The following is a 19,648-nucleotide window of genomic DNA, read 5'->3' as shown; positions in this document are numbered from 1 at the left end:
TTCTTCAAAACAAGGTGTATTTTTAAACTATGCACTCTGATCTTTTTAATCTTCCATGGCAGAACCCCAGACTACACGTTGAATTTAATCGAAATACCATTATACCAATGCACATATAACCTGATCAGCAACCATATGAGAATAAGATTCCCAAATCCTAGAGGAATCAAATAAAACCTGGCAGCAAAATGGTGGAATCTTTTACCAGCACAATTAAGGAACACTTCCTTCTACAAAACTTTCATAAAGGCCTAAACACCTATCCTATCCTACAAATGATCACCAGAAACAAAACAAGCCACCTCTCCTATTTCAATAATGGCCAAGCTCCATATAAACTGGAAAAGAGACACTCATAATATCAAGACTAAAAAGCCAAAAATAGCCAATTTTCTCTCCAAACCATAAGCCATAATCATACGCATATACCAGTGTATCGCTAAGTGTGCCGTGGTGAGATTCCAGGTGTGCAGTGAGATACTGGCGCCTACTGACTGCCTATAGGACATGCCTCTCGTGGCAAGAGACACGTCCTGTATGCAGTTAGCTGGCACCCTCTTCTCTGTGCCTCTCCTGCTCCAGCACCCCCCACTGGCGGCTCAGGGTCCCGTCTGGAGGGCTTTTGCGCATGCACATGATGTTGTCATGGTGACATCTGTGCATTTCTGAGTGCCCTCCAGCTGCAGCCCAGAGTTTACTGTGCTGCCGAGTTAAAAGGTTTTGTGGGACATGGCTTACCAAACCAAGTTATCTGTGTCATGAACCTAATGTAATCCTTGGATATGGCCAAGCTCTTCTAAACTGTAAATCACATTGAACTCTTTCTAGGGCATATTAGTGATCCATTAATACAATTGTAATGTTTATGAGAACAACCACTATTTTGGTTGCGGCACTCTAGACAAACTCCATTTGCGGACTCCAGAACTGCCATAGTATTCTAAATGAACTCTCACCAGAGACTTATGCAGAGGCACTATTAAGAGAAAGGGAATGGGACTTGATATACCACCTTATATATTATATACAGGCACGTACAGTATTTTGTACCTGGGGAATTGAAGAGTTAAGTTACTTGCTCAGAGTCACAAGGAGCTGCAGTGGGAATCAAACCCAGTTCTCCAGTAGTCTAGTGGTTAGGCCACTGCACTAACCACTAGGCTACTCTTGCCTAACCACTAGTCTACTCTTCCATTCCTTTTTGCTACTAGCCATCCCTCTCCCTATGCTCATAAGCATCTTTCTGGCTTTAGTTATCAACATTTCTACCTGTTTGGCCACCTTAAGATCAACAGATCAAATCACGTCCAAGTCCCGTTCTTTAGTGAGCAGAACTGCTTTTTATTTTATTTTAAATTAATCATTTACTATACCCTTTTACACTATATTACACCCTTGAGTTTTTGCAGCCCAAATGCATAGAAACATGATGGCATATAAAGGCCAGATGGCCATCCAGTTTCCCATCCGCATTATCCATTATCTTCTCCTCTCCCTAAGAGATCCCATGTTCGTATCCCAGGCCTTTTTGAATTCAGACAGTTTCTGTCTCCAATACTTCCTCCAGGAGACTGTTCCACACATCTACCACCCTTTCTGTAAAAAAAAGTATTTCCTCCTTCGCCTATCATCTCTTAACCTCATTTTATGCCCTCTCACTCTTTCAATTGAAAGAGACTTGCCTCATGTGTAATTATGCCAAATAGGTATTTAAACATCTCTATCATTTCTCCCGCCTTTCCTCCAAAGTATACATATTGAAACCTTTATCTGCCCCCATACACTTTATGATGTAGACCACCAATCATTTCAGTTGCCGCCTTCTGGACCGACTCCATCCTGTTTATATCTTTTTGAAGGTGCAGTCTCCAGAATTGTACACAACATTCTAAATGAGGTCTCGCCAGAATCTTACACAGGGCATGACCCTATACTTTCTAGCATTAAATCTTAACTTCCAAATTCTAGACCATTTTTGACATTTTGCTTCCCTTTTCATGTGATCCAAATCAGATGATTTTAGTATCATCTGCAAAGAGGCAAACCTTACCAGTCAGCCTTTCTCCAATATTCGCCTACAAAAACATTAAAAAGAATCAGCCCAACAACCAATCCTTGTTGAACACTATTGGTAATGTCTCCTTCCTCAGAATGAACTCCATTTACCACTACTATTTTGTCTTCCACTCAATTTACCATATATACTCAAATATAAGTTGATCCGAATATAAGCCGAGATCCCAATTTTCCCCCCCCCCAAAGGAGGAAAAATGGTTGACTCAAATATAAAACGGGGGCTTAATATTCAAGTGCCATGCCCTGCTGGGATCTGCACTTAGTGTCCCCTCCCTCATGCTCTGCACTCAGCCCCCCTCCCTACAAGGCTCTGCACCCAGCCCCCTTCCCTCCCTTTCCTGCCAGGCTCTAAACCCAGGCCCCCTCACTCCCTGCCAGGCTCTGAACACAGGCCCCCTCACTCCCTGCCAGTCTCTGCACCCAGCCTGCTTCCCTCCCTGCCCTACCAGGCTCTGAACTCAGCCCCCTTCCCTGCTAGGCTCTGTACCCTGTCCACCCTCCCTGCCAGGCTCTGCACCCTGTCTCACCTTCCTTCCCTGTACCCTCTTCCCCCTCTAGTTGTGTAGTGATAGGCTGGGACAAGAGGGATCCCTCCCGTCTCCCATCCCGGCCAATACAATTTTTTACCCCTCCTGTTCCGGCCTAATGACAGGTCTGCAACAAGTCCGGGAGGGTGTCGGATGGTCCCTGGGTGATGACCTGAATATAGGACGAGACCCTCATTTTTTGACCCAAAAATATTGTCCTATATTCAAGTATTTGTCACCTATGTGGAATTGTTTCAAAAGCTTTGCTAAATCTAAATACAACACATCTAGTGCTGTTCCTTGAAGAACCTCATCACCCAGTCAAATAAATTAATCAGATTGTTTGACAAGGCCTTTATCTAGTAAAAACCATGTGCCTCAGGTCCTGCAATCTACTGAATTCCAGAAACTTTACTATTCTCTGTTTTAGCAGTGTTTCTAATCAGGGTGGATTTGATTTAAATCATGTTTTAAATCATTAGTCAGATTCATTCTTGCTGGTATAATCTTAATGTTTACATCCAGATGAAGTTTTCATTTAAAAAAAATAACTTTTCAGATTAGCTTTACAGATTTATATAAAAAATATTATTGATTTGGTTATACTATTAGAAATATATAGATAAACGGTTATGAAATTATTATGAGGTGAGCTAGCTCCAGTTTAATAGGTTACTCATATTTGGACAACTTTTCTGCTGTACTTTATTGAAAGGAGAAAAGTAATCATTGCCTTAATAGCAGTTTAAATAGTTTTCTTTAGCTAGAACAATAACATTATAGCATATGTATTCTTGTATTTGTTTAAACATTCATGTTAACTGATGTGGTTAAACAAAATGTGTTAAAAAAAACAATCCAGGTCCACACGTGAAAAACTTAAAATAATGTCTTCTATAGCCCACTCATCTTCATCTTCCTGTTTGTTCATAATCTGGAAAAGAAAACCAATTTGGAATGAATGAGTCCAAAGTAAGAGAATACTCTTTCATATGCCAGCAGAAGAAATTACTTCTGTTAAAAGTGAAATCATTACTTCAGAAGTCTCTAAATCCAAATGCTTAATAAGTGACCTCTCCACTAGTTCACTGGCATGACTTTCTTTAAAATATAATTGGTAAACATATATTTCTTAAATGGTTCCCCCTTAGCTTTGAACTTTATTATAGTTGGCATTACAAATTGAAGATTCCTGGATAACCATGTTATAACTAACTCCTCTTCTTCAGCACTTAAGGTTTGACCCTGGTACTGAATATTGATAATATTTGCAAGAAAATGAGCTGAAGACAGTGCTTGTCCCATTTTTTAATGCTTATAATTCTGTCATTATGCAGTTCTATTTTAAGTGCTTCTAAATTTCAACAGTATTGGCAATAAAACAGCTATTTTTCTGTATTTTGTTTAAAGCTTCAAGAATGGGTTTCAAGATTTTCAGCATATGCTCTTCATTTCTCTTAAGCCTAATGTTAAAGATTTTAGATGTAACTGCCATCTATAGTCTCTTGATTTTGTTCCCAAACTGTGATTAGAATAGGCCAGGTCTTGATATACTGCTCAAAACAGTCCACTTCCGAGTTCTTTCTAACATTTTGTGGGAGCACTAGCTTGGCTCCATCCATTCTTTCCAGAGCTGCTGCTGCAAAATGATTAACAAAGTATTTAGCAATTTCAATGACATTAGTCTTTATTTCTGGGACACTGAAGTCTTTGGCTAGAAGGTGCAGCAAATGAGCACTGCAACCATATGTTATAAGCTTGGAATTCTCTTCATGCTCTTCTAAATTTCTTATCATCTTGGATACATTTGCAGCATTGCCTGTGACTAAACTGTGCACTAGACATTTGGATTTTTGTTTTCATTTTATTATAGCTTTTGCTGCTACTTGCAGCTATTCTGCTGAGGTATCGATTGTTTCTGCAAGAAAGACATTCCCTTCTTATGTTGTTATACAAGCACATACAACAGGATCTCTGTAGACATTACTCCACCCATCAAGACTTAGGGCTCCTTTTACTAAGCTGCAATAGCGTTTTTAGCACACGCAGAATTTTAGCATGTGCTAAACCCACGCTACACAGCTAGAACTAATGCCAGCTCAATGCTGGTGTTAGCGTCTAGCGCACCAAAACCGTTAGCGCAGCTATGTAAAAAGAGCCCTTAGATCTAGAAAGTATAATTGTTAACCTGTTGCACATTGCTCCATTTCTCTGTCATATACTTTATCCAGCAGTTTCCCTGCAACATATGCAGTGCATGCAAATAGATCTCATGCATATTCATTGGAGAAATCCTGAAAACCCGACTGGATTGCGGCCCTCAAGGAGAGACTTTGACACCCTTGTTCTAGATAGAAAAATTGCCTATAACATGAATGAATTAATAGAATTCATTTACCAAAAAATTTAAACATTGCCTGAATATACAGCCTCATGCTACATAATTGAAAACTTATCCTTATTGCACTTTTGGACTATAATGTATCTTAAATAGAAAACTATCTTTAGATAGTTTTCCTCAAAAAAGCATTTATTTAAAAAAAATAAAAATAAAAATCTAATTTAAATAAAATCTGATTTAAAAAAATATCCACCTTGGTTTCCATTAATTTTACTCATGACAGAGGTCAGACTAATTTGCTTCTACTTTCCAACCTCTTCTTTACTTCCACGTTTGTGGAGAAGGACCACATCTGCTCCTCTTTAGAGCCGGAAGTGATCCCAGACGACTGAAAAAGTGCTGCAAAGGTCAGACAGCAGAAACTCCAAAACTTCCTTAAGTTCCTTCAGTATGCTCGGATGTATCCCATCCGGCTACATTGCTTTGTCTACTTTTAGTTTAGCTTGCTCTTCACAAACGGTCTTTTGAAAATTGTTCAGAGTTTGTGACACTTTAATTCTTATTTTTGTCTTCTGCAGCTGTATTCTTTGCCCTTTATATGTGAATGCAGAAGAGAAATACCTGTTAAGCAATTTTGCTTTATCCTTTTATCTGCTTCTACACATTTCTTCCTTTCATTCTTGAGCCTCAGAATGCCACTCTTGTCATTCTTTTTATCACTAACATATTTAAAAAATGTTTTTGTCCCTTCTATTTTACTCTACTGGCTATTTTTTCTTCCATTTTCATCTTTGTTTTCCTGACTACTTTACTGGGTTATCTTAGATGTTACCTAGAAAAGCTGTCTGTTTTTCTCTCTACAATCTCTTGTAGTTTGTGAAGGCTAACCTCTTTTCCTTAATTATTTAGCTGCTACTTTTGAAAACCAAATTGGCCTTCTTTCATTTTCTTTCCTAACAAAAAGGATTGTTGCCCTTTTAAAAGAGTACCTTTCATTTTTTTTCCACTGCCCTTTTCCTTCCCCCAAATGCCCCCATCCAGCAAATTCCTGCTTGAAGTTCCCCCTCCCATCTTGATAAAGTTGTTTCCAGTGCAATAGGTGAGATATTCTAGACATATGGGTTATCTCCCAATGGCCACATGCCATATAAAAAGGAATCCACTCCAGATTTTTTTTCTGTGACTCCTCTACTTCTCTGGGAGCTCTAGCCCCACCTGCAGTTTTTCCCTTCTGCACGCTTGCCTGAAGGAGTGCAGTTTTTGTTGAGCAGAACAGACTTGTGTTGTCTTGGGGAGAATCCCTGCATCCCCTCTCTCTTTCTGTACTCACTCTAGGGCTGACTAACTGCTTTGATAGAGACTGAGCAGATCCATCACAGCCCAGTGTGAGAAGAGGAGGAATAGAAGAATATGTAAATTAAGCTGTCTACAGATTTCACAGTAAAAGAGGGTAAATAGTACCATTGGTCAAGACTGACATTCCTGTTTACAAGAAAGGAGATTAGCAAAGGTGAGAACCTAATCTTTCAATTGAGACAATTCAAGATGACCAGAGTTTGTGTTAAGCTTGCCAAGACTGTTTGAGCCTGCAGAAATAAACTGTGACAATTATGTATTGATGATATTTGAATTTTTAAGTAGTTGGACAAAGTAGTCTTGCCCATGGAGCTGCTTTTAAACATTTCCTTACCGTCTGTCCTTAGATGGTTTGCTTGGTTTGGGTTTGTATTTATTTTTATTGGTTTATTGTGATTTATTAGATAATCAAAATACTTATAAACAAGAAATAAATACTTTTAAATTTTTGATTTTAATTTGTGTATCCCAATTGGGACTTATTAACCACCTTTATAAAGAGATTTACCAAAGGTGGTCTGCGGCAGGTACAGCTCTACATAAAACTTGCAATTGTGTTAACAGTGGTAAAATGACCAAACTACCTCCACACATAAGATCATTAGTAGGTCTAGTAAACTTAAGCAAAGCAATAAAACCCACCTCTTTCCTTGACCCTCTACGAAAGTGCACCACCCCAAATTCCCCAGATCTTATGAAAAGAGCACTGAACCTTCGCTGTCCCAAGTCTCAAACACTTCATCCTACCATAAAAATAGGAGTGGAAATGTCCTAAAAAGATGGTGGACACAATTTGACACTTAATTTCGAATTATGCGGGCATAGGATTGTCTCGGCTCCAGCGTCTTTCACTCTGCAAGTTTGCATTTGATTACTGAAAACTGTATATCAGTGCTTGGATTAATATATCTTTGTGTTTGAAGACTCACCAGACTCCTGAGGCAGGCCAGTTTGGCAGAAACATGTACATGTCGAGTCATTTAGTTTTTTGAGCTATTTCTGGATTCATAAAAAGAAGGGAATCACGAGTAGACCGGAGAGGGTCATAATGCTGCTTTAAAGAGCAATGGTCAGACCACACTTGGAATACTGTGTCCAACACTGGTCTCCCTACCTAAAGAAGGATATAAATATCCACCTAGAACAGACAGAGCAGGGTGACTCCAAAGATTTCTTCACTAGACTTCTTTGTGCCGGCCCCTGAAAAGACCCATCAAAAAGGCCATCAGTTAGATCTAGTATCCTTCTCCTCCAAAGAACTAGTCAACCCCAAGAGCCACTGGAAGCAAGCTACCTGGTCGGATTCTTTATGGTCTGACCACCGATTATGCAATTTCCAAATTAGCTGGCTAGTAAGACACTTGCCAAACAAACCCAAGAAGAAAAAAAGGAATAATAAAATGGTAGCTAGCAGAGGCTTGGTGAACCCAGTAGAATTCTGGTCACACTATGACATAACTTCTAGTCCAGATTCAAACTCCTTCTCGATGGATTCTTGGATTAAAATGAGCACTCAGATTCTAAATAAAATGGCCCCCATTAAACCAAGAAAATTGAGAAATAAGAACTTGGATTGCTGGTATGACACCGAGCTAGGAAACGTGAAACGAGAGTTATGGAAACTCGAAAGACTATGGTTGAAATCAGGAGATAGTGAAGGGAGATCGAATTGGAGACTAAAACTAAAAGAATACAAGAAACTAATAATAGAGAAACACACTAACTTTTGTGCCCAAAAAATAGGCTCGCCAAACACCAATAGTAAAAACCTCTTCGAATTAGTTAGCAATCTTTATGACACCCAGACTTTCTCTAGCTCCACCTTAGATTCCCCACCATCTGCTAATGCTTTGGCTGAATTTTTTTAAGAACAAAATAAATAACTTAAGATCCATACTAACGGTCTCCACAACTAACCACTGGTCCTACCCAGTTGCTCAACACAAAGATGAACCTAGGGTAGATATGTCCTGGAATAACTTCACTACTCCTTGTTGGCAACAGTTCTGCAAAATTTGCATGAAATATGCTGATTCCTATTGCAGATTAGACTGCTGCCCACCAAATATTATGAAAGTTGCTCCAGTCACCTTCAAAGCCAAGCTATACTACTGGCTTTCCTCTCTATTGCATTTCCCGAGGATCTAGGCCAGATTTTGATCACACCAATTGTAAAAAATCCTAAAGAATCTGCTAAGTAGATATCTAATTACAGACCCATTGCGAGCACTCCCTTATTTGTAAAGCTGATGGAAGGTTTGGTCAATCAAGACTTAGTAATGCATTTAGACAAATTCAGCATACTACACGATAACCAATCAGGCTTTCAATCGGGGTTTAGTACTGAAACTGTCAATGCTTCATTACTAGACTTCCTCCATAGCCTTTTCAGTCAAGGTAAAAGTGCTCTAGTTCTGCAATTAGACTTAAGCAGTGCCTTCGACCTGGTCGATTATACCATTCTGATTGAGTGTTTAATGTCAATTGGTCTTTCAGGTAATGTATTAAAATGGTTGACTAAACGATCGTATCAAGTCTACAGTGATAATAAACAATCCAGCAGCTGGGTAAACTCTTGCAGAGTGCCGCAGGGCTCCCCCCCTTTCCCCAACATTGTTTAACATTTACCTCGCCTCTCTGGGGAACTTACTGCAAAGCTTAAAAGCCAAATTCTACATCTATGCAGACGACATCACTATAGTCATCCCTCTTACATCCCTGTCGTCTGAAACAAAGAATCACCTGTCATTTATTCTAAATCAGATTGGATTATGGATGACCGAATTCAAACTAAAACTCAACTCAGACAAAACCAAATTTTTCTTAGCAAGCCCAAATGACAAAATTAAAGACTCAACAATTTTTGTGAACGGTCAGGCCTTCCCTATTGAAGATTCCAAAAAAATTCTGGGAGTAACCCTGGACCGACACCTTACCCTAAATGTACACACGGATTTTTTGGTTAGGAAATGCTTCTCATCTTATGGAAACTCAGAACCATCAGAAAATATTTCGACAAAGTATCATTCCGCTTATTGGTTCAATCTTCCATTCTAAGCACACTTGACTACTGCAACATCATTTATTTGGGTACCTTCAAAAAAAACCTACAAAGACTCCAAATCATTCAAAATTCAGCGGTTCGACTGATTTTTGGGTTGAGAAAATGGGAACACATTAGTCCCTACTATCAAAAACTTCACTGGCTGCCCTTGGAAGCACGAGTTTTGTTTAAATTTTTTTGCCTTTGCTATAAATCCGTTTTTGTCCTGGCCCCTATGTATCTGGTTTCTCAATTTAATCTGGTCAGTTCCATTAGGTCTACACACAGAATCCATTTGTTCTCCTTTCCATCATTAAAGGACTGCCGCTACAAAAGATTCCTGGACAGAACTCTTGCCTCCCAGGTAGGTAAATGGAACGATTGGCTGGCTAACATCATCAACCATTCCTCATCTTACCTCAATTTCAGAAAATCAATAAAAACAAATTTGTTCAACCGATGATAATCTATGATCCTAGTGTATCTCTCCTCCCAAACTGTACCTTATTTTCAATGACTTTGCATTGTTACTCTTCGACTCTGTACTGTATCTACTTCGATGACTTTGTATTGTAACTACTTCACTGATTGTCCAGCGCCTCTTGCTATAAACTGCCTCGAACTATCTTAGCTTTGGCAGTATATAAAAATAAAATTATTATTATTAAGTTATTATTATTATTATAAAACTGCTGGAGAGGGTGCAGAGGCGAGCAACGAAGCTGGTAAAAGGTATGGAGAACTTGAACTACAAAGAACAACTTAGAAAACTGGGACTGTTCTCCCTTGAGAAGAGGAGACTGCGAGGGTATCTGATTGAGACTTTTAAAATAATAAAAGGAATCGACAAGATAGAGCAGGATAAAAAGTTATTTACGATGTCAAATGTGACTAGGACAAGAGGTCTTGGATTGAAGCTGAGGGGGGACAAGCCCAGGACAAATGCCAGCAAGTTCTGCTTCACACAGCGAGTGGTGGACACCTGGAATGCTCTCCCGGTGGAGATTACTGCGGAATCCACTGTTCTAGGATTTAAGGGCAAGTTAGATGCACATCTTCTCGGAAGGCGCATAGAGGGTTACAGGTGACTAAGTTTTTCACCAGGTTACACCTGGCTGGGCCTCCGCATGAGCGGATCACTGGACTTGATGGACCTAAGGTCTAATCCGGAGATGGCAGTTCTTATGTTTTAGAATCAAATTGTGTCCACCATCTTTTTAGAACATTTCCACTTCTATTTTTTTTACATCTTTGAGTTTGTGGATTTGGTTCTCCTGTTTTATATTTCGCTTCATCCTACCATGCCATATACTGTACTGTCATACTTTATATTGCCCATCATATAATGCTCTATCCTATCAAGTCCCCTCTGGTGGTATAATATATAGCATCCACTGTACAAGATCCCTCCGTTCTGTCTGACCATACCATGTTTTATCATACAATGCTTTACCACACTTTGTCATGCCATCACTTTTCTCTCATTCTTCTATACTTTACGTCATATCTTCTGCACTATACTTGCCCTACCATGCTGTGATTTCTCATGCTATGTCTGCTACACAATGTTTGCCATCCACAGCTATCGTGCTAGGTTCTATCATGCTTTGTCATGCTTGTAATACTATGTTTGCCATGCTATGTTCATCATGCCTTGTCTCATCGTATCATGTTTATCATATTATGTTTTACCATGCTTTAACTACATTTCTCCCTTGGTATTCGCAGGGTTGGGTGCAGAGCCAGACCATGAAGTGTGAAAAATCGCGAATAAGTTTTTGGCCGGTTCTGACCTACCCCCGCCTCATTCCGGACCTTCCCACCTCCCTCCCGGCATCCCAGACCTTACCTGGTGGTCTAGCGGGCTTTCAGGGCAGGAGCGATCTTCCTACACTCCTGCCCCATGCAGATCACTCATAGCAAATGGCTGACGTGAGTTCTCGTAGTCTCAGAACTCCCTGCAGCCATTTTCTATGAGTGATCTGCACGGGGCAGGAGCATACGTAGGAAGATCGCCCCTGCCCTGAAAGCCCGCTAGACCACCAGGTAAGGTCTGGGGAGGCGGGGGAAGGTCCAGAAATAGCTTTAAAAAAAAAACAAAACACGAATAACCGAATCCGCGGATACTGAAACCGCGGATTCGGAGGGAGAAGTGTATGTTTTTGCCATGTTTGTCAGACAATGTTTTACCATGCAATGTTTGCCATCACTTTGTATAAATGCACTTTATTATGTATGTAAATTTGTAACCCGTTCTGAACTCTTCTGGGAGGATGGGATATAAAACCAAATAAATAAATAAATACAACCATTGTGATAAACATGGAGATAGGACTAACTTGAAAGTGTCAGAAAGTGTTTTAATCATGTAACAGAAGTATGATAAAATTCAGCAGAATATAAATGATAGGGAGCATGGAAGAACATTAATGTAATACAAATATGATACTTAACGATGTCAGCACAATACGAATCATTTCATTGTGTGCTGAGGGGTCTACAGGAGAGTCAGAGGTCTTATTTAAAGTGCCCTTTTACTATAGAAATATTTTCCTGGCAGGAGGTGTGGCAGGTTTGATTTCCTGTTTTTGCAGCAGATCTCTGGAGTCCCTTTTTGCTTGAAATATACATAGAGGATACATCATCTCTGTGATCTTGGCAGAGAAGGTTGCACCCAGGCTGATTTCCTGTTTTGTTCTTGGGGGAAAGTAGAAGCCATGTTAAAAACTAAAGAGCAATCGAGGATTCTCCTCCACTTGCTGGCAATACAGATATCGTTCTAGATAATATAGCTGTACAGTTAGCCGTTAAGTTATCATAGCAGGAATCTTTCTAATCTTATCTCTTTTCCTGAGATGATTTGTGCTTATAGGTCCTGCAAGTTTTTGTTCCCTAGCCAGTGTTTGAAATTCAGAGGGGTGAAAGCTACACTTTTTCTGCTTAGAGGTCTGCAAGGGAACGGGGATCGCGGGAATCCTGCGGGTCCCGCGGGAATCCCCCCCTAACCCACGGAATTCCCACGGGGACCCTCCTCTGGCCTACAGGAACCCCCCTCTAGCCGACAGGACTCCCACGGGGATGGAAGGCTTTGGAAGCAGGGTTCATCCATATAATATAATGGACACGTCAGCCTTAGTAAAAGAGGGGGTTTATAAGTTTAATTACCTGAACAGAAAACAAAAAAAGGGTTCCACCAAAGAGATTCCACAAGGAAAACAGCAGCGCAAACACAAAAGAAACTGTGGAATTGATGATCCTGTTAGAAGTAATTGCTGCTTTTTATGGGGACGGGTGGGGATGGAGGTTTGCGGGGATGGGTGGGGACGTAGAGGATCCTGGCGGGGACGGGTGGGGATGGAGAAGATCCTGGCGGGGACAGGCGGGGATGGGTGGGATTTCTGTCCCTGCGCAACTCTCTATTTCTGCCCCTCACCCCCACCTTTCTTCTTCAGCCTTTGTTGGGGTCTTTCTTTTTTATATAAGAACATAAGAATAGCCTTACTGGGTCAGACCAATGGCCCATCAAGCCCAGTAGCCCGTTCTCATGGTGGCCAATCCAGGTCCCTAGTACCTGGCCAAAACCCAAGGTGTAGCAACATTCCAGCATCTCAAAGAATAGCAAGTTTCTGGAACCCCAATGAGAGCAACATTCCAGAGCTGAGATTGTGATGTCATAATGCCTCATTCCACAGTGCCTCAGAGCCAGCCTCATCAGTGATGTTGATTGTCCTATAGATGGCTCACATTAGAACATAAGAATAGCCATACTAGGTCAGACCAATGATCCAACAAGCTCAGTAGCTCATTCTCACGGTGGCCAATCCAGGTCCCTAGTACCTGAACCCAAATAGTAGCAACATTCCATGCTACTGATCCAGGGCAAGCAGTGGTTTCCCCCATGTTCCTCTCAATAACAGACTATGGACTTTTCCTCCAGGAACTTGTCCAAACCTTTCTTAAAACCAGCTACGCTATCCGGTCTTACTACAAACTCTGACAATGCGTTCCAGAGCTTAACTATTCTCTGAGTGAAAAAAATGTCCTATTGGTTTTAAAATTCCCTGTAACTTCGAGTGGTCCCTCGTCTTTGTAATTTTTTAACGGAGTGAAAAATCAATCCACTTTTTATTCCAGCAAGCACTTTCATTAAATTGGGCTTTGAACGCAGTATTGGGGGCCAGGGGTGGAAAGATGGTTAGAAAGCTTGGGTGCCTGCCAATACTTTTATTGTTTTCTTTCTCTCTCGGTGCTTATTTTGTCCTATTTTGACTTGGCTGCCCCAGTCCTCCCTTCCTCTAGTTGCTTTCTCAATACCTTTTCCAATTGCCTCACCCCCAGGGTCTTTTATCTAGCTCCTGTCAAGTTGTTTTTTTTTTTTTTGCTTAGGCGGCAGTCATAGACCTCTCTGAGGAGGCTTTATCTTGAAGAAGGTTGTGCAGTGTGAACAGAATCTTACTGTGAATAAAATTTCATCCCTGTGCATATCTATCTTTGCTCAGTACAGATTGCAGGACTGGCTGTGTAGAATTGCTCTACATGTTTTCTCCAATTTTGAATACAATCAGTGCTTTGGAAATTGGCATCAGTTTCCTTGTGAGCTTCTCCCTAGTTTCCTAGTACAGAAGCAGTAGCATCACTCCATCAGCCCTGAGCCCTGGTTTCAGATTTACTGTATGATGGATAGCCCAGACTGGAGGAAGGGGGGGAAGAATGCTGGGGCGTTTTCTCCATGTTTTAGTAATGATGGAAGAAGCAGTATGCTTGGCAGCAACTTCCCCAGTTAAAGGTAAAAAACCAAGTCACGTTCTTCCTTCTCTAATGAGAACATTTTAGAATAAATATCTCAACAAGTTGACCTTGTTACAATGCAGAATGTCCTCTTGAGTGGGAAGCAAGGATGCTTTATTTTGTTTAACAGGGAGCATGTCTCATGGTGAGATAGAGGTCTGTGCATTTTGTGAGCTTGATCCACCGTAAGATGTAGCTGTATGGTGTAGATTTTATTTAATCCATCTTTTCTTATCAGATCTTCTGCAGACGTGTGAGCTGAGCCAAGCAGCCCGAGGATGAGTGAGCTGGAGCAGTTGCGGCAGGAGGCTGAGCAGCTACGGAATCAGATCAGAGTAAGCAGGGTCTTGGCTTCTCTCGTGCGAATATCCTAATCAAGGCAAAGGGTGCAAGTGGCAATTAGGGGATTCTGTGGTTGATTTAGGTCTGGCATCTTTGGAGCATTAAGGTGGATACAGAAGTTCTTGAGTTAAGGGATATATCTGAGCCTGAAGATCACTTTAAAATTAACAAAATAAATAAAAAAGGAAACAAAATCTTTAATGTCCAAAATGTTTGAACTGACCCAGCTGCTCTTAGCAGTTAACTTCCCAGGCTCCTCCCATTGTTAAAATTGACCCTAAGAGACGAACAGAATTTTGGGTGTCAGCCAATAAGAATGCAGAAATTTCAGGCAGTGGATTAAGTCTCACACTCAGGAATTGTGGCAATGTGGTTGTAGTCTTTTAAGCATGATTACTTATTCTGTCCCCAGCCCCTTCCCCCCCCATTTACTTGTCAGGGGAGGAACTTTGTTGAGAAAATATTGGCACCCATTTTTTTTGTTCTTTTCCTTGTTTAATTTGTCTCATTCTTTTGCTTTCTGAATTTCAGGCACCAAGTGCCAAAATTTAGGCACCTAAATGACCATGCTTTTGGAAATTTTCCAGCCCTGATCACACTTTGCTTTTTTTTTTTCCCTTCATAACTGTTGGGTTTTTCCAGATGGCCAGTTGGATGTTCTTTGTTACCAGAGCATACAGCTGTATGTTTGCAGCTTTGGTGGGTGGGCTTTAAATTAGTCCTTGCTTCAGTTGAATGAGACTTGTAGTAAATATTTTGCATCAAACTTGTAGTAAATATTAGGTAACCGAGTTGTAGGTTTTAAAAAATGTTTTGTGTTGTCTAAATTAAATCCCTGAGAAACAGTACTTTGTCTTCCGCAAGAAGGACTTCCAAGCCCTCTTCATAACTAGGTGATAAATTGAAGGAGCAGTTAAATGAGCTGAGCTTTTCCTAGCCTGGAGAACAACAGAACATGTTTTAATATTTCAAGAAGTGGGGAAAGCATATAGTGCATGTTTTATGGAAGCCTTTCCTGCACATTTGCGTGCATGCATATGTGTTTTTGTGTCTGCAATGTTTTCTATGCATGCATGTTTTTTGTATTGCTTTTGCATGTGTATTTGACCTAGAAAGTAGAGGGGTTGGATGATTTAGAATAGAGCAATATCCAAACATTCTGTCTGTTTGAAAAGAATAATAAAATGAAATTGTGTGATAACAGCCAACTCTGTGGGTGCTTGAGCACCTCCCCAATATTGAACAAACTCCTTGACTTGTGTCCAGGAAGATTTAATTTCTGTTGGTTTTAGCACCCCCAATAATTTTGAAAAGTTGGCTCCTAAGTGTAATAATATACAGTATTTAATTATTAGATGTTACTATCAACAGATTTAAAATGATTTTACAGTTTAACAACTGGAGGCCATTGACCCCAGATACTGTGCTTCCTTAGTGTCCTCACTAGACCAGTTTAGACCCTATGGGTTATGTCTGTCAACCAGCAGATGGAGACAGAAGGGGGGGAAAAAAAAGAAGCAAAGAAATTCTGCATGTTTCGCCTAGTAAACAATATTGCTGCAGGGCTATTGGGTAAGATTTGTCTCTTTGTGGATGATACCAAAATCTGCAATAGAGTAGACACCCAGGATGGTGTGAATAACATGAAGAAAGACCTGGCGAAGCTTGAAGAATGGTCTGAAATTTGGCAGCTAAAATTTAATGCTAAGAAATAGAAGGTCATGCATTTGGGCTGCAAAAACTCGAGGGAATGGTACAGTTTAGGGGGTGAAGAACTTATGTGCACGACAGATGAGTGGGACTTAGTGTGATTGTATGTGATGATCTTAAGGTAACCAAACAGGTTGAAAAGGTGACGGATGCTAGGGTGCATAGGGAGAGTTATGGCTAGTAGGAAAAAGGAGGTATTGATGCCTCTGTATAAGACTCTGGTGAGACCTCATTTAGAATATTGTGTACAATTCTGGAGGCCGCACCTTCAAAAAGATATAAAAAGAATGGAGTCGGTCAAGAAGAAGGCTACTAAAATGGTGCATGGTCTTTATCATAAGGTGTATGGGGACAGACTTAAAGATCTCAATCTGTATATTTTGGAGGAAAGGCAGGAGAGGGGAGATATGATGGAGACATTTAAATACCTTTGTGGCGTAAATGCGCATGATTCGAGTCTTTCATTTGAAAGGAAGCGCTGGAATGAGAGGGCATAGGATAAAGTTAAGACGTAACAGGCTGAGAAGTAATCTAAGGAAATACTTTTTTACAGAAAGTGTGGTAGATGAGTGGAACAGTCTCCCGGTAGAGGTGGTGGAGACAGAGACTGTGTCTGATTTCAAGACTGCCTGGGATAGAAACGTGGGATCTCTTAGAGAGAGGAAAAGATAATGGTTACTATGGATGGGTAGATTGGAAGGTCCATTTGGCCTTTATCTGCCATCATGTTTCTATGTTTCTAGTAAGAGCACTTGCAGCCTTAGATATATCCAGTGGATGGTGAAGGGTGGACCATGGTTACTTGGACTGTTACTGAAACAGCTCTTGACCCAGTTGGAGTAATTGCTGTCAGTTGAGCAGAGGAGGTAACCAAGGTTGAAAACTGATGGAACCCCCCCCCCATAAATGTAATTTTATCTGTACCAGGGATGATATTTGAAGGAGTCTTTCCCTTCCACTGTTTTTTTTCCCCTTGAAAGAGATTCAGAAAATTAGATGGGAAGTTGCTTTCTCACCTCAAAACATCAGAACTTTGCAGCTTTTGTTCCAGGCTACACAGGTGGTTAATGGAAATGGGTGGGACTATGTACATTCACTGCATGGAAGGATGTTTTCCTTTGTTTAGTCCTAAGGGAGCTTGGGTTAGAGGCTAGCAGGGCCCTTGAATATTAACTCCCTTCCCCTGGTTTATATTTGAGTCAACCTTTTTTCCTCCTCTTTTGGGAGGAAAAGGTTGCCTTGGTTTATATTTGGGTCGGCTTATATGTGAGTATATACGGTAACTTTTTTTTGAATTGCTGATGCAGGTTGCATACAAGTTTCATTTCACCTTGTTATGAATTAATGCTGGTTTTGTTGAGCAGAACAAAACTGGTATTCTAAGGGACAATCCCCATGTCCCCTCTCTCTCTCTTTTTGTACCCACTCTGGGACTGATTCACTGCTTAGATACAGACTGAGGAAATCTAGCACAGCCCAGAGTGAGAGGGGAAAGGCAGACAAATATGTAAATTAGGCTTTCTACAGACTTTGCAGTAAAGGTGAATAAATATCCATTGGTCAAGACTGATATTCCTGTTTACAAGAAAGAAGATTGGCCTCTGGCTGCCGATTGACAAATGATGTATATGCCAAGGCCTAGCAATGGCCTACAAATTCTTCCATGACATGGTACCGGCCTATATGACCAACAAACTGCTACCCTACACCCCAAATTGACTGCTCCGCTCGCAAGAAGAAAAATGATTATGCATGTCTTCGGGATGCGCCCTCCACTTTGAGACTGCCCAAAAAAGATCTTTTCAAAAATCTAACACCTCCTGCTCTCTGGAATCCTTGTCCCTCTCTTTCTTCTTGTTCCTTTCCTATAACCCTTCATTGGAGTTCCTTTCTTCCTAACTCTGTAAACCGTGCCGAGCTCTACGCTTGTGGAGATGGCGCAGTATACAAACCTAAGGTTTAGTTTGGTTTAGTTTAGTTTAGACATACTACCTACCGCACCTTGGGAACAAACTACATACCCACATAAGATCATTAGAAGGTCTACTTAACTTCAGGAAGGCAATAAAACCCACCTTTTCCCTGAGAGTGTATCTACTCAAATTCCCAGACCTTACAAAGAAGAACACCAGCCCTTCGCTGTCGCAAGTCTCAAACACTGATGTGCTTTGTCCACCACACTATGAACTGTCTCACTTTATATTACCGTCATATAATGCTCTACCCTACCAAGTCACCTCCTGTGGTATAATACACAGCCTCCACTGTGCAAGATCCCACCTGTCGTATCTACTATATACTATGTCCAACCACACCCATGCTGTCAGACAATGCTTTGCCACATTTTGTTATACTGTCACCTTTCTTTCTCACTCTGCTATACTATACCTTGTACCTTTCATACTATAATTGCCACTCTGTGCTGTTTGCCATTCCGTGTTTGTATATATAATACAGTCAAACCTCAGTTTGCGAGTAACGCGATTTGCGAGTGTTTTGCAAGATGAGCAAAACATTCCCGCAAATCGTGCCTTGCAAACCGAGTGTTGACTCGATTTGCGAGTACCCCCCTATGATCTGTCATCCCCCCCCTACTTGTGGCGCTCCCCCCCCCGCGATCTGGCAACCCCCCTCCGAGCGCCCAAAAAACATCCCTTACCCCGATTTGGCACCAGCACCAATGCGCAGGACATGCCAGTGCCTGAAGATCCTCCCTCTTGGCTGGGCTGTGCCTTGAACATCTGCGCATGCTCAAGGCCTTCTGGTTCTCGCTCTCTCCGAGATTCTTGAATAACTCCGAGAATCTTAGAGAGAGTGAGAACCAGAAGGCCTTGAGCATGCGCAGATGCTCAAGGCCCAGCCCAGCCAAGAAGGAGGATCTTCAGGCACTGGCACCGGTATGTCCGGAGGTGCCGGTGCCAAATCGGGGTAAGGGATGGTGTTTGGGTGGGTGTGGGATGCCGGATCGCAGGGGGGTGTGTGATGCGAGCGGGGGGGGGGAGAAAGGGGGGGCAGTGCCAGTTTGGGAGGCGATGCCGGCTCTCGGGGGGAGGAGCAGCGCCAGTGGCCTTGAGGGTGGGGAGTAAGGTGAAGCAGCACCGGTGGCCTCGGGGGGGGGGGGGGAGGAATGAATCAAGCAAGTTTCCATTCATTCCTATGGGGAAACTTGCTTTGATATATGAGCAATTTGGTTTAAGAGCATGCTTCTGGAACGAATTATGCTCGTAAACCAAGGTTTCACTGTACTAGGTTTGCCATGCTTTGCCCACAAAAACACTCCTTGATTTTAAATGGTTACAAAATCAAAACTTATTGGAATATGTTTATAAATAATATGACAGCAAATACAAGTCTTAAAAAGCACGGTTAGCAAGATCTTACACAATCACTTGCACTTTCACCCTTATAAGCTGCAGTTGGTGCAGAAGTTACAACCTTCAGACAATGCAATGTGACAAAATGACT

General features: G+C 41.3%; 1 protein-coding gene across 3 annotated transcripts in view; it reads left to right on the top strand.

Moving 5' to 3' along the window:
- The window catches only part of GNB4 (G protein subunit beta 4), a 68,272-nt gene that overhangs the window by 9,061 nt on the left and 39,563 nt on the right, over window positions 1–19,648 (top strand). For all 3 annotated transcript variants that reach the window (XM_033958612.1, XM_033958611.1, XM_033958610.1), the window contains exon 2: window positions 14,370–14,466. In XM_033958612.1, the coding sequence (XP_033814503.1) occupies window positions 14,410–14,466 (57 nt within the window). In that variant the 5' untranslated portion in view covers window positions 14,370–14,409. The remainder of the gene's footprint in view (window positions 1–14,369; window positions 14,467–19,648) is intronic.

This window comes from Geotrypetes seraphini, chromosome 9 (assembly GCF_902459505.1).
Source record: "Geotrypetes seraphini chromosome 9, aGeoSer1.1, whole genome shotgun sequence".
In the NCBI taxonomy this organism is placed as follows: domain Eukaryota; kingdom Metazoa; phylum Chordata; class Amphibia; order Gymnophiona; family Dermophiidae; genus Geotrypetes; species Geotrypetes seraphini.
The sequence above is the reverse complement of the archived record's forward strand: the minus strand, read 5'-3'. Positions and strand labels throughout refer to the sequence as shown.